The 16,230-nt window shown below is 39.7% G+C and overlaps 1 protein-coding gene across 3 annotated transcripts in view; it reads right to left on the bottom strand.

The window, feature by feature from the left end:
• The window catches only part of AMMECR1 (AMMECR nuclear protein 1), a 70,433-nt gene that overhangs the window by 4,396 nt on the left and 49,807 nt on the right, over positions 1-16,230 (bottom strand). For 2 of the 3 annotated variants that reach the window (XM_050974281.1, XM_050974280.1), the window contains 3 exons: positions 12,017-12,131; positions 4,682-4,772; positions 2,930-3,026 (listed from right to left, as the gene is read on the bottom strand). In XM_050974281.1, the coding sequence (XP_050830238.1) occupies positions 2,930-3,026; positions 4,682-4,772; positions 12,017-12,131 (303 nt within the window). Of the gene's footprint in view, positions 1-2,929; positions 3,027-4,681; positions 4,773-4,929; positions 5,072-5,486; positions 5,551-12,016; positions 12,132-16,230 lie in introns of those variants that run through there. The other variant, XR_007777548.1, reaches the window with a different exon arrangement.

Raw genomic sequence — 16,230 nt, forward strand, 5'->3', positions numbered from 1 at the left:
GGAACTGCTACCAGGAAGCTGCAAGCAGTACCAGAAATGCTGCACTGTAGGTTTGTTTAGTGGTAAGAGATCCGTACTTCTGATGCTGGGAATAAGACTGACTTCAGCTGCACAAGGGAACTGCCACAAATGTCAGAGTCATTTCTTGAATCATGCGACAAATCACAATATAACTGCTTATGAAAAATATACTTTAAGCAAACAGAATTGTTAAAAATAGTTGGCTACTATGTTGGTTGAGGTAGAGAGAATTGAGAATGTCCTGTAGCTTCAGCCAACCCTCTACAAAAATATAGTAGGAAAAACCATAAACAAGTACTACAGATTTTTGGGCTGTTTTTAAACAATCAGCATCAACTGTCTGCCAAATTCTGCTTTTAAAATTATCCCATCTACATTAAATATAGTTACATTCTTTTTAGACTAGAATCACAGAATCTCTCCAGTTGGAAGGGACCCATCATGAACACCAAGTCCAACTCTCTACTCCTCACGCAACTACCTAAAACTAAACCAGATGGTTAAAAGCATTGTTCAGACATCCCCTGGCCTCCAACAGGCTTGATGCCATGACCCTGGACAGCTTGTTCCAGTGCCTGACTACCTTCTCAGAAAAGAATATTTTCCTAATGTCCAGCCTGAACTTTTCTGGTCACTTTCCTCTCTTCACACTCAAGGAGTTTGATGTCCTCACAGAGAGGCCAAACTAATTTTACCAGGCACTGAAGTGAGACCAGCAGGTCTGTAATAGCAAGGATCTCCCCTCTTCCATATGGAACAACATTGCCAGCTTCCACTTGACTGGGATCTCTCCTGACTCCCAAGTCAGTTGAAAAATAATGAAGAATGGTCCCACAAGAACACTGCCCAACTCCTTGTAACTAAAAGCAGAATCCAGGTCCTGACAACAAATATTCTGAATTCATCTGCATCAGTATTGTCTGCCAGTAAGGAACACAAGGCATCAGTGGCTGCTGGGCCTTGCAGAGAAAGCAGCAGCTCTTCTGCAATCTGTGGATGGTACATGGCACCCAGTGAATGGAACTCCCCCCTAGGGTAACTAGGAGGGGCTCTGCAGGTGACAGTGAGCACCATCAGGGGCAGCTGCACAGCCCCTGCCCAGCTCTGCAGATGGCAGAGAATCCCCAGCTGCTGACCTCTGCCTTCCAGCCCCTCTGACTGCTCTGAGTGCCTCTGCCACTGTTCAGCTCTCTTTCAAACCATGGCCAGAACTGCTGGGTGTGAATCTGAAGGGAGTGACAGACTCATGATCAGCCTAAACCTTTCTGCACACACAGGATATTTACTTTAATTCAGAAAACTTGAAAAAGAAGTTAAAGGCCCTTATTCACTCCTCCAATAGATATTTTCATGTATGACGATAAATTATTAAAATGAGATTCTAAACCAGGTTGCCTAATGCTGGAAAACAATTAGTATTCTAATAATGCTGTCTCTAATCTGTCAGCAGTATCTGAGATTTTAAGCAAGTAAAACAGACAGTCAAAAAACACCTTTTTCTGAACATTGAAAAAAATACGGTTTGCTCATTTCACTTATCAGGCAATTGATTGTGGTAGCAGTTTCATTGTTGTGAACTAATTACACTAAATATAAGGCTTTTTGTGGTTTTTTTGGGGAGAAGTGGGGGTGAACTTTAGGGGTTTTTTGTTTGGTTTTGTGCTCCATGCCATTCCTCCAAGCAAAATCGTGCAGCAGGAAGAAAACGCGTGCTATATAGAAATTTTGTTTAATTGAAAAATATGCTCCTTATTTGCTGAGGTGCACAGAAATGTTCTATTGCATTACTACTCTTGCCCTCAGCTATCTCCAGATACTCTTGAAAATAAGATAACAAGGTGTACAGCTGGAATGAATTAAAGGGAGACTGGGGTTCTGCACTTGGAAATTTAGCTGGCTTCTGTAAATCCTTCCTCCCTAATTAACCCTCAGAATAAAATGTTTCCCTTCCTTAGAGCTACTCCACAGCAGTTAGGTTCCCGTAAGAATCCAGAATTCCAAACACTCATTGAGGAGACCCAAAGTCTTTATCTCCTTGAAGAATACAAATGGTCAAAACTTCCTTATAACCTAAGATTTTAAAAAATCCTGTTTCTCCATGCATGACTAAATAACTGGAGATCAGCAGTTGTTTTACACTGCAGGCTTATACAAATAAATAGCTTTAAACCATTCCTACAGACATCCTCTACCCTTCACTACCTAAGGACAATATTATGGGCAGAGTATCTGCTGCTAATTCTGAAATATCTTGGCTGCCACACACTAAGGAGCCCTCAAGAACATGTTTTAATAAATTAGCAAAACCAAACAAAACTTCTATGAAATAAAATATTAAATTCTTGTCCTCACTCCTGGGAATACCCTGACATAGTTTCACCAGAACACTGGCAGTGGAAGCAGTGCATGGCCCGCATGTCTCACACCTCAGGATTAGGGAAACCTGTACTCCACAGGGAATAACCCAGAGGTTTCTCTGAGGATCCAGCAGATTAGGGCTCTGAGAGACCTCCATGGCAATAGAGCAGCAGCCCCACCACGCACCATCTGCCCAAATAAATCTAACAAGAGCAAGTAATCCCTGTTAACCACAGCCCTGAACACCCACTACAGCCAAAAATCTCTCTGTGAGAAGCCAGAGCTAAAACAGCTGTGAACATGCAGAGTTATCAGCCCAGATCTGCAGGAACCTGACATACCATGGTACTAACAGCAGCCTCTTACTCCCTGCTTAGGGCCACTCATCCCTGTGCAAAGCTTCTCCTAACTCTGTACTCTCTTGTGGAACAAAGCAATCATGAATAACACATCCAGGAGAGTTGACTATTACCATCTGCAGGAGCACTTACCAGGAAGGAGCACCTCCCAGCATTACAAGAACAGGGCTGTGTGGTATCCCAGTGCATACCTGGTTAGCTTTATTGTTTTCCTGAATTCATTAGTAATCGGAGCTTTGTAGCCTCCTTTCCTCAACAAGGAATCTATGGTTTGAATGTGGTCCCATCCTGTTGAATTTTACAGTAGCACAAATTAGTGAGAAATGAAGCAATAGGAACAGATGTTGCAAAAGCACAGTACAGTGTGTGGTGCTGTTAAGAGTGCAAGGGCTCTGCTGGTATTTGGGATAAACTAAAACATTCCTTCAGTTGTCCTGAAGTAGGGAAGAAATACCACATTTAGGGTTTCTTTACACACACAGCTCACTCTACAAACAACATACATTTCTCATCTCATAGGTGAAATAGATTAAAAATGAACCCACTCTACCCAAGTGTCCTAAAATGGGGGTGTGATACAAAGCTACACTTTTCCAAAGCATTCTGGTATGATCATGTATCACAGCCACTTCTGACATTATACATGGTTATAAATATGGAAAACTAAATTTATGTATAACATTTAAAATAATAATTAGTTGAACATGAGCAGAGAACTTGAAATCAGACTTCTTCATAAACACCACTTCACATTACAGAGATATGCCTGATTTTAGAACAACTATATATTCTAGGTGTCTGGATAATGAAAGAAGTGATGGATTTAAAATACAGATTCATTACTGTATTCAATAAAATCTTCATGCTATCCAAACCTCCTATTTATTTTAAAAACTCTCATATTTTAAATAGCTGCTAGTTAGACATGTTATTTCCTAAAGATGCAATAATTAGTCACATTGTTACATTAAAAAAAACCTGCAAAAACCACAGTAGATTTGGGCACATATAAAATACAAATGAGTAGTTCTGAATATTCTAAAGAATCAGATTGCAATTCATGGTCTACTAAAACTATTCATAAATTTAGACACATTTCCCCCACAATTCCTGAATTTTAAAAAAAAGCTTGGAACACCCCTAGACTTTTATGAAACTATCTGGAAACAGAATTATCAATTAAAAGAATTCTCAGTAAAGATATCAGCTGAACTCTTTGTGGACAAACTTATATATAAAGGGGTAAAAAAAAAAAGCAGCAGTAATGCAAACTATAAACGATTGAGACACATTATCAACGTTGGAAATTAAAAAAACATAGCGAGTGCTCAGAGTCAGCAAAAGACTGTTCAACAAAATCTACTCTGATTTTTTAAATTCACAAACTTAACTCTGTGCCTCTGTTAAAAAGACTTTCAACAACATTATTTTCAATATGGAAATACAAAATAATTTCCTTCCATCCATCAAAAACCCTGGGAAGTCAGTGTTTGCAACAGGAATTGAGTACTAGCAGAAAGTACCTAACTGAAAAACAACTTGATCATCAGGAATTCAGGAATAAACAATGATTAAGATAATTGTCCAGCCATCCCAATGCTTAACAGAACTTCTGCATCTCCTTTATATCCCAGCCTAGCAGCCACACAGAAACTGGCAGCTTTTAACAGCTGTTAGCCTGGCTGACAGCACTGTACCATTCCTCCCCATTTTATTTTCCTATAGCTCCATGCATTTATGACTGGCTCAAAAATCAGCTACAGCTTACTGAAGCCCTCTAGGAGACTGACACAGCACGTAATTGGCATTTTCTGTAAGAGTCTTCTTACAATTAAGCACTGCTCCATCATATGACATCAGTGCAAGGTGAAATATTGCATTTTAGATTTACAGGTATGTTTAAACTCTTCATCAGATCATAGGAAATAAAGTGCAACAATGACCTTGCTCCTTGGCAACCTCGGGTAAGTAGGTGGCCGTGCGCTTTGATCCTTTCTCGTTGATGAACTCTATTCTAATGCCATGTACACCCACCTGCAAGAGAGTGGCACCCATTAGCACATCACCAGAGAAAAGAGACAACATGGTAACTGACATGGTCAAATCCAAACCAGTGGTTAACAGCATTTCACAGAGTTTCAAGGAGGTGGCACTGCAGTGGGTGGCATGTTTTGGAGAGGTGTTCACTTACTGCCATGTAAGCTCAGCAGCAGCACAGGTACACAGGATGTTCCTCTGCTCCCCACCACGGAGCTTCATTCCTGGGCTGGAGGAAATCCAGCTGAGGAGCTAGAGTTGTTCTGTCTCCTCTGACACTGTCACCACTGTTGTTGCTGATAAAATCACCTGGTCACCAGCTATAATCTGCAGGCAAAACAGCTGCCAAATCTAATGAGGCTTCAATTAAGAGCATTAATTTTGTTCAAAGCAGCAACTGAACAATTAAAGATTTGTCACACTATCTCCAGGACTCGACCCAGAGCCTTCAAAATTTCACCTCATGTATGAGGAGGAAATGGAAATACTACAAAGTACCCAGCCTCAAACTCCTGTTTCTGTGCTACTAAGAACTGTAAGGTGACAATATGATAGCACAGAATTCAAGATTACTGCTACCAAGGAGCTGGATGCAGATAAAAATCAAAATGCTGAAAATATTGGGAGAAAAAGAACCGAGAGGCTGGGCACATTTCCAGGGCATTGTTTAAGGCCCCTGCTTTCAGGTTACAGTAATTCTATGGAGAGTACCTGCACTGGGATCAGGCCATAAAAGATATTCCATTGCCAGAAGGTTTTCAGCTGCTTTTGAATTCTGTGCACAAACACAAAGCATTATTAGATGGACATTTTTATGCCCACAAAACCAAGATGTTATTTCCATTTGAATCCCAACACTGCATGTGAAAATGAGTCAATGTTTTAAAAGGATATCACGTTGTTTGGTGTGGCACATCCTTGAGGACATAAATTTAAACAAAAAATGCTGTAAACATTTTCTCCAGTGACAATTTACTTACTTTCCCATAAATTGCAGGGCAGTCAAAAAACAAATAAGGAATATTTTCAAAGCTCTACCACTTCTTTAATTAACATATTTGTTTATATTAAGACTTCAATTTTTAAACTTTTCACTCTTTATATATGATATTAGCAGGGAAATGGGAGGAAGAGTCCCTGTGGCCATGGCCACAACCATTCTTCCCTATGAATCTAACATTGTGTTCATAAATAGGAAAAATGTAACTTTGTGACTAACAAATTTAATTCACTGCAACTTTTAACACATTATTTCATTACCAAACATTCCTAAACCCCAACTTTCATTACATGGATAGACATAATCACCAGAGAGATTAAATCTGTATACTCAGAAAACACAATTATAAGCCCAAAGGCCTGAAAATAAAATGAAATTATGTTAGAAACTGAAAACAGCCTACAGAGCTTATGCCCAAACCAGTAAGTTTCCGCAGCTGGTGATTTTGTAACTGTGTTTATTCAGTACTAAGATTAAATATTTCCAGGGTTTGCACGCCTTTAAATCCTGCAGATTATGAGATTCTAAATGCTACACAAGTGTTTTGCATAATAACCAGGAGCACCAGTGATGCATTGAAGTATGATGCAACACTGAAGTTGCACCACTGCTCTGGATGTTTCCCATTAACCATTTTCATGGACTTTTGGGCCCATGTCTATAGAAAAAGGGATGTACAGCAGGGGAGAATTTCACAGCATCCTGTGGAGCATGAATTCCAACTGTGTAGCTGAGCAGGACAAACAGCTTTTCATTGTTCAATTCCAGCTAGCAGGCTTGAGTTAAATAAATGGAAGCCACACACAGCCAAAGTAAAAATGATCCACACTAAGACTGCCATGGGCACAGTGTGGAATTTATTTTCCTCAAGAGACTGGTGTTCAACTGATGCAAACTTCTGTGAGATTTCCCAAAATAGCCCTCTCCAAGATGGGAGGTAGGGGCTGGGTCTGTGGATGGCATTAACTGCCCTGCTACCAGGACCAGCACACACCTTCCTACACAGCCTCAGGTTTGCTTCTCAGACTAAAAATACTGACACACTACAGGTAGCATTCTGCAGAACAACAGCATCTGTCTGTGAAGTTTAGAAAAACAAACCAATCTTGTGCAGACAGAGCTGGAGTTCTGCTTTACCTATTACATTCATTAGGGAAACAACTGCCTACAGGTAGCCTCTGGAGCTCAAAAGGGACAACACAATTGCTGCTTCAGCCTCCCACATGGATAGGAGCCTATTTAAATTGTTGCTATTGGGAGAGGAAAGCAAGATAAGGAGAGAGACTTAAGCAAAAAACAATTTCTGACAATAGAAATATATCTGTGGAGTTTACAGCATGAAATACTGTGCTCTATATAAGCAGTACTTGTAGATATAAAACTTCCTGATCAGTTGTGTAAATGGCCAGAGGCCATCTAAAATTAGGTTCTGTGACAATATTAATTAAATTAATAGACCTTTCATTACATTTAAGGATTGCATTAAACTACATTATTTTACTTCTGAAATGACCTTTACAAAACTTCACTTTGTTGTGTATTTAGACACATTCATATTTATTTATACACATTATTTTTAATGAATTCTTTATTCCCATACACCTTGGGATGAGAGAAAACATGTACCTGCCACATTTAATGCTTTGCCAAGGGCCTATAGCACTAGCCAGATTACTGCCCACAATACCTCTCTCTTTATATATCTAAGAAAAAATGGTTCCAAAGCCCCCTCTGACACCAAAGCTGAAGCAACTCTCCTGATGGACTGTTCTGCCCCAAGGCTCCAGAAACAATTCATTAATTTGCTCCTTTTGGACTGACTCTCCAACCACACTGAGAGGAAGAAATAACATTATTCTCATTAGACTGCCCATGGGGAATTTGATAAGCACCTAAACATCAGGCCTTGATGACATTTAAGTTTCTGTGGACTCCACTGTGGAGTAAATTATCATCCAAATAATGGTTCTGGTTTGGTTATATCTACTGTACTGAAATCTGTAAGTTATTTGCATGCAATCACCACTAATTAGTTTAAGATTAATTAATTGTAAAACAGTTGTTCAGAAATACATTACAGCAGGTAACAAGGAGCTTGTTACAGAGAATCCCCATGGAATGCTCTAGAGTTGGAGCAGTGCAACACCCCCTTGGTGACAGGAACAAGCATCTGCCTGCTCCTTATTTCCACTCACTTTCTGTGTTCTGCACCCCAGACCTGCTGCACAGCCGGTGCCCACGTGCTAGTGGCACTGTGACACCCTGCTCTGGGTTAGGGACAGCCCTTTGTTTGTCACCTCAATCTCTGCACCAACCTAGAAAAAAGTTTTTTTTCCTTTTTTTCCAACAAAAAAGCTGGCCTAGAACTTTCACAGTATTCCTTGTGATACCCCAGAACAGTAACTTTCCCTTTACTTACCTGACTCATGCTGTGGAAATAGCTGTACAGAAATGTTTTGGAAATGGAAACCTTCAGATTAAGTGACTATTGCTACTTTCTTGAAGGTGATCTCACTTGGCATTAGCTCAATTCTACAGCTTTTCAGCCCCACATTTGCAGCAAATATGCTGGCTTCTTTCTGACCATCTTTAGTAGCATCTAAATACTACATTCTGATTTAATAACAGAGAAAAAAGGCTCCTCAGGAGGTTTGTTCTCTACTTCATGTCAAGCATAATCATTCATTTACATATATGGAATCACTGAATATTGTCCAAAGAGAATAACCTTGAGATCCAGACTTCTCAGTTCTACAGGACAGAAGCTGAGAGCCACTAGTGTCGCTGCACTTGCAGGCAGGAAAGAACATCCACAACTCTTGCATATACCCACTTTGTCAACAATGAAAAGCTGCCTTTCAGGCATCATTATTGGCTACAACTATTTCAGCTAATATTTAAACCAGTGCACACAGGTTAAAGGCCTTTTGTATCAAGACAGCACGTACAATTCTGCAGATTTTACTTCACTGAAGAACAGCAACCTTGGGGCAAAGAGCTCTCTTAAAGCATTTTAAGGAAGAGCTACTGCTCAAGTCTAGCCAAAAACTTCGATGTTAGAATTACATACAATTGCAATGCTTTAGGATCTCCTAATAAAAAATGAGGAGAGGCTCTGAATCAGCAAGTCTGAATTAGTTTATGTAGGGAAGGAATGACTGCTGTCAATAGCATGTGTTTAAAAATAAATGCTCTTTATGCCTTGTAACTGGTCCTTTGCTCTCTGATCTTTAATAAAAGAGCAGTAGTATCACCAAAAACCCCACATCTTTGAGTTTTTCATGCTGTCCATTTCTCTGAGGTGGAAAGGCTGTGCAACTGTGCAGCTCCATCCCAGGCAGCAACTGGGCCACAGTGGTCTGTCATGGGCTCTGTGAAGCAGAACTGGAGATGCAGCTCTTACACTCCCAGTGTTCCTTTCAAAGCCCTACATCTGTTCAGCACTGCAACTCACACAAAGTCACAGGTATGGAAGAATGCTAAGCTGTATTTCAGTGAGCATCCTTGTGAACGTGGCACTGAAGTGGTCCTTTAAAGATGTGTACTTTCCTCTAATTACTTTTACAAAAGATGAAAATGCAGTCATATGAGAAGTCATGTGGGAACTAACAGCAGTGAATTCACAGATCTTCTGTTTACTTGATGGAAGTTTCTGCCACTAAAGGGTTTCCCATTGCTTTTTACAGCTGAAATATTAATTTATTTTGTTTGGGAAGGTAATTTTTTAAAGTAAGAAAACATCCATCACTCTGCTTCAGCACAGAGAAGACACTCCTGGAGCTGAGCCAGACAGCTTCAGTCCTGACTTCAGATGACATTTTCTCTAAGTCTCTCAGAGCACTGAGCTGTCTGAAATTTTGAAATATTGTGACCTGTGTCAGCAAACTGCTGACCTGGCTTCCACAAGATCATCAGTAGCACACCTACAAAAGCAGGGACTCCTAACTAGGCTGATGTTTTTCAGGATGATCCCAGCATGACAGGAGATGAAAGATGCAGACTCTCTCTTCTCTAGACATCCTGAAATGTCCTTTTACCATTAATATTGCATAACTGCAGCTCTCTTAAAAGACACATGGGTGACATAAGCCATCTCACTGCCAGGCACACACAGTGATGAATCACTCTTTTAAGGACTAACAACCACAAATTTTATAATCTCATATTTACATGTCACCCCCTCCTCTGGGTCCTTTTGCATGGAAACCTAGTTTGTGACCATTTCTTACAATTGTAGGAATTTATGAAGGGTTTTAACAACTCATCACTAGAAAGCCTTAAATGAAATTAGAGAGACTAACTAAGCAACACAAGGCCTTTTATATTTTTGACCCCTGCATTCTTCCCTTGTAAGTCAGGGGTTTCCAATAAGAACAACTGTAAGAATCCATAAAATCAATCAGAATTCAGAAACACTAGAGTTCTGCATTATGCTTACTTACACTGTTGTAAAGTCCCACAAGTTCTGCAGAAAAATATAGAAAGTGCATAGAAAGTAAAAGCCTCCTTTTTTCATATCAGTTATGAATCAATATTAGTTATGAATCAGCAGCTGCCCAAGGAACAAAGCTAAAACCAGACTTTCCAAGGGAAAGTGGATTTTTGAACTCAGGCTCTGCTTTGAGCTTTTCCTTAAGGATGAATACTTGGGTCATTTTAGACATTTATTACTGAGACAATGAAACACCACCTACTAATATTTTCAGACTATGGCATGCAAAGAGCTAAATACTATTTCATTATGCACTTCACGTTTTCTGAGTGTATTTATAGTCTGATTTTTAATAAATTACAATAAATGAAATTAAAAGCATCACAGTACTGGCTACCAGAAGTCAACCTAATATAGGAGAAAAATTCTATGATTTTGATTTCTGGATTTAGTACTAATAGTACTAGTTTGACTACTTGAAAACACTGTTTAAAGTCAAATGGCTCAGTGACAAGGCAGACTACTCTGTCTGCTTTTTGTTGAGAATGCAGACACAGTTTCTGCTAAGATGTATTTTTGGTTTGACATTACATAAAAAAAGGAGTATTTCTGATTATGGTGAAAATGCTCATAAACCCCAAAGAAAACCTGGATTCATCTCAATTCAGAATTACACAGCAGAAGGTAAGAAGCCCTTGTTACAGGTGAACAGGAAACACATCTTTGTCAATTTTCAGCTACTGTAAAATCCATAATGCTGAGGTTACTGCTGATACTCTCCTTCTGAGACAGCAGGGCCTGTAACAGTTCTAACAAGTGCAATTGCTATTGAATGTACATTTTTTATCTCTAAATGCAACAGAAAGTCTCTTCCAAGAAGTTAAAAATATTTAGTCAGGCTAAGTTATTATTAAAGGCAAATACTGTAGCTTTTGTAGTGTCTCTGGCATTATAACGTCTGCAATTCTATGACAATTTCAAAATTTTTCTTATGTCCACTCAAACATAGATTCAAAGAGAAATGAGGAATGCAACATGATGACCGAGATGAGGAGTTCATCTTAAGTCAAGTACTTTGTTTTTTGCAAGCATCTAATGCTAAATCATTTGGGGAAAAGAACATTACAGACTAACACTTCCATCAGTATACACTGTCATACACACGTCACCATGTGCTTTTTCTTCTCTTTTATGCCGCTGTTCCAAGAGGATGCATGCAGGTTTCCTAGAACCTGGCAATTAGAACAGATTCAGCTCCATGTGTAAGTGCTGTGAGAGCAGTGATTTATGTGGCCTCACTGTACAAAGGCTTTGGGAGGTCTGTGCAGGAGCTCTGCACAGTAAACCAAGTTTGGGGGAAGGTGAATCTCTCTACAAGCTAAACGAAGCAGCTTGTTCTGGGACTGCAATTTTGGGCATTTTGTTTCTGGAAGTACACATCAGACTGTTAACTTCCATACTGGAACACCCCTTTCCAGAGTCAACAGACTGATCGACCAGGTAGATGCTGCAAATGAGACCTCAGGACAGCCTTGCTCAGACAATACCTTGATGGAGTCTTAGACATCAAGACACCTATGCAGACCACTCTGAATGTCTTTGTGGGCAAAACCACAACTTTATTCCATTTGCACGGCTCAGACTCTTGAGGTGATGACAGTTTTATCAAAGTGTCTTTTGAATCCATGCACATACCCATGTGTACAGAGTGCAAAACAGTGATAGCTACACTAATACATGCAGATCATTTAAACAGTGTTATTTCAGTTACAGATGTTCATTTTCATGAAAGATATCTGACATTCTTACCTCCCAATCCATGTAGTCACACACATCTTCAAAGTTAGTGAGTAGAGACACTGAGCAGAAAAGCCGTGGCAGCTCATCCCTCGTCATTGGGGGGAAACGACTATCTTTAAGGGCACTGTTGAAGACAAAACAGAATTTCAAAGGATTTTTTTTTTTTTTAATTTCAAGGATCTAATCTGATGAGTATAAAGGAGGGAAAAAAATTCCTGATGAAATGATGACCAGTTTGATTACCCAGCCACCAGTGTGACATACACTCTGATCAGCATTTCCAGCTTTTTCCTTGGACATTTGTTTTGGTTCTTGGCTGGCCAATCAGATGATGTTCTGAGGGTCATTCCTTCCTGAGCTGGTTTTGCTACTGTGACAATCTTATTATTACAGCAGCAGAAAGCTTTTGAAAAAAAGTTACAAAAGCAATAGCTCTTCCACTTGTAAACCCCTTTCAAAAAAGGATTAAACTTCTCAACACGAAGGGGAAGGTTCTATAGCCTGCAGTGACCAAACACTTAATACAGTAATCAAATAGTAGAATTTAATTATTCAGTGAAAAAAAAATCCAAACAAGAGGAATATTCTCTAAAAAAAGACTAATATTCATGCTTACTAGCAAAGGTGAATGTAAAAAGGTGAAAACATCCAAGGGCTCTACAGACCTGTAAACCTACAGGACTTGAGGAAGTTCTGCAAAGCAGATGTCATGATTAGTAACAGGGAAGCTTGCAAACATCTAATCCATGGATGACATACCATTCTAAGACAAACACACCTAGTGGGGTAAAACCAAGACTGAGGGAGCTACCTGGGCACAGGCCAGCACGCCTGGAAACACACAGCAAGCAACACATGAGTAAGAACACTTGTAAAACCTACTTGCATAAGTTGGGTTAAGAACCAGTTAAATTGGCAAAGGGAAGGTTAATGTTAGGATGGCATCTCAATCTTTTATTCTCTTAAGCTTGAAATATGATGTGGATACAAACATGCCCATCTCCAACAGAAACAGTGATCTGCTAACTGAGCTTTTGGAGGAGTAAAGAGAATTTAAGAGACTTACTGAAACACTACCAAGCTCTTCACATGACTCATTGTTTCATCAAACAATTAGACTGTTCTTAATCATTTTACTTGGCCTAGAGCCAGTAGCTGCCCCTTAGCTGATATAATCACAGCCATGGCCAAGGTGTTAGAATAATGGCTGCAGGCTTTGTACCAGAATTCACTGTTTTTATAAAGAGCAACAGAACTTCATTACATCAGACCACGTAAGGACACACGAGAAAAAAACTACATCATGTGAAGTTTAATTAAAGGAAATCATCATATGTATAACCAGAAATAGTTTCCCATCAAGAACTAATACCATAAACTGAAGAGTTAAAATAGAACCTACGTTATTCTGGGGTGGGGGGAAGGCAAATTTTTGTTGCAGGTATTACAAAACACAACACAGAATTGAAACTCAGACTCCGAAGTCCTTTTCTACACAGACCTGTGAAGAACTGGGGACACTAAAGAGATTTAAAGCATAAGGCCTGTAATATTTAACTAATGACTTCCACTGAAGATGCATCAAAAGCAGGTAATGGGATTTTCCAGGCTAGCTTTGAAACTGCTGGAACCAGGCAGAGTCACCATCCTCTGCTCTCTGGTGTTCAGAGCAACATCAGAGGTAACTCCTATAGCCACAGCATACCAACAACATCCCAAAATACCAATAACCTAATTCAGCTTCCACATCCCCCCACATGGTGGTGAAAATAAATAAACATACATATGTCAAGGGAGGACACTCAGAACACAGGGACAGCTCAAACCAAAAGTCTATCTAGGTTTTAAGTCTGTCTAGTACTAAGTCCTTACCAACAGCAGTTAGAATAATGAGTGAGTACAAGAACATGGTCCCAGCAAATATACAGGGGTACCTTCCTAGAAAACTCTCCAGGAATCCAGTTATTTATAGCTTAGGTATTTTGAGTCAGAGATGGGATCACTGTACTTCAAAGCTCTTCTGAACCTTATTTTGTAAGTTCATGTATACACACATAACATTTTTCCCCCCTTTTTAATAAAAAAATTATTACTGGAACCCCTAATCCTCTTCAAATACATTGCTTCTACAAGTTTGCTTATTTGCAGATAGTTCATTTCCTTGAGTTTTCCTGCATCTCTGTCACATAACCAACCTATGTGAACACTCTACTGAGAAGCACCCAGACAGACAAGCATTATTTCATCAACAAACAACAAATTCAGTTATCTCCACACAACAACTGCATGCACAGATACTGCTAATATTACTTTAAATCTGTTTCTTGAAATTTATCCATCTTACCAAGCAAAACACTTCCCATATTGCAAGAATTTAAAACCTTCAAAAGATTTTTTTTTTCTTTTTTGCACAACTTGGTACTAGGAGTTTGTCTTTGAATTCCAATTCCTATAGCTGCCAAAATCTACTGGAAAGTTCAACTTTTTGAGACAAAGGTTTGCCTGTGTGCTGTCGGTGTAAGCCTGATCCCCACAAAGGTAACAGTAGAAGTCTCCAGCAAATTCCCACTCACTGAAGATCTGCTGCACTGGCATTGCTAGATGATAAACCATCTGTAATTTAACATTCTTCAAGTTGTGCAGAAACAAACCCCATCCCATGCTCATGTAAGCCATGCCTCACAGAACCCTAGAATATCTAAATTGGAAGGGACACACCAGGATCATCAACCTCTGGCCCTGTGCAGGACACCCCAGCTCAGTTACCCCACCTAAATGCTGAGTGAATAACTCAGCATTTGAAACATGATGACTGAAATCATGACATATTTAAATACTGATAAAAAGCTGAGATATGAAACCTTCAGGTGACCAGTGGGAGCAGGAAGTCACACAAAGGTGAAACAGCCTTGGGCACACAGAGGCAGCCAAGTGGTTCAGTTCCAGAGAAAGCAGTGCCATGCAGTGACCAGCACATGCTGAGCAGCAAGCTCAGCTGGCCTACTCCATTCTTCAGCAATGACACTGGCACAAATACCTTGTCTTCGCATAACCACCTCATGAGAACTAAAATATTGCTATCAAATGATGAGTGATTTCAATTATAACTAACTCCTGCTGAACTGCCAGGTGCTATTCCATCTGTACAGCATGCTGGAAAATTTCTCCTCAACACCTCCACAGCTACAGATACTGGTGCAGATCCTGTCTCAAAACTCCTGCTGCTGGAGGGTAAGTGAGAAGCCTGGCAGAGTAAGACCAGAGTTTTGAGTAACAGCCTCTGACACCACTGTGACCACTCTACACAGATATTGCTGTGATTTTAATCCTCCTTGGCCTGTCTTCAGACCCTTTCTATCTTTCAAAATAGCTTTCGCCTCTGTTGTTTTGTAAGTAAAACCTAAATTTACCTGGAGAAACTTGTGTTGACAATCAGGAACTGGAATAAAACCTACTGGAGGGAAATGAAAACAAGAGAGCATATACTGATTAGCTACACATGAAATACTGTCTCCTAACAAAATTTTTGAAACAAAAATTTTACCGGATGCCAGCTTTAGAAGAACTACCTTAAAACTTTGTAACCTTCTCCTAATGAGTTTGGACATCCCATACTACTTTAAAAACCAAGATCTGTTTTATCATGCTCTATATTACAGCTAGAATACCAGTCATTCTATTACTGCTACCATGGTCCAAACTCTACAATAAGTTCCAGATACCTTTGCAAAGCCTAAAAGCACACCAGCTTTGGAAAAACCTCTTCACAGACAAAGTGCTTTCATTTTTGCATTTCCCAATGCCTGGCTAGCAGGAGACATATGGCATTAGAGATGCTTCCCTTCAGAATTCAGCCATTATCCTTGAGTTTAAACTTCATCTCTGTGGGTAGTGAAGAAATCACCATCTATGACTGTTCTGATGGGGCCAGTGGAACAAGAGGATGGTGCCCAGTGGTTCCTCAAGGGCAGCTTCCACGTTCAGCTCTCAGCCCTCAGCAAAAGAAGCTGGAAAAATTAGGTGGCATTCAAAACTACTTTTAAAGAAAAAGCCCAATAATTGTAAAAGAATTTCCTACGCCATCTGTTCTTTATTCCTTCATGCCCAGAAATAGATTACATATATTGCTGCTGACTAAATGGAAATACATAGCCCTGAAGAGTTGAAAAGAGGTAGTGCCAAGCAAGGGGAATTCTAGTGGCCAATAAAAGGGCATTCGTTTT

This window comes from Serinus canaria, chromosome 4A, assembly GCF_022539315.1.
Source record: "Serinus canaria isolate serCan28SL12 chromosome 4A, serCan2020, whole genome shotgun sequence".
In the NCBI taxonomy this organism is placed as follows: domain Eukaryota; kingdom Metazoa; phylum Chordata; class Aves; order Passeriformes; family Fringillidae; genus Serinus; species Serinus canaria.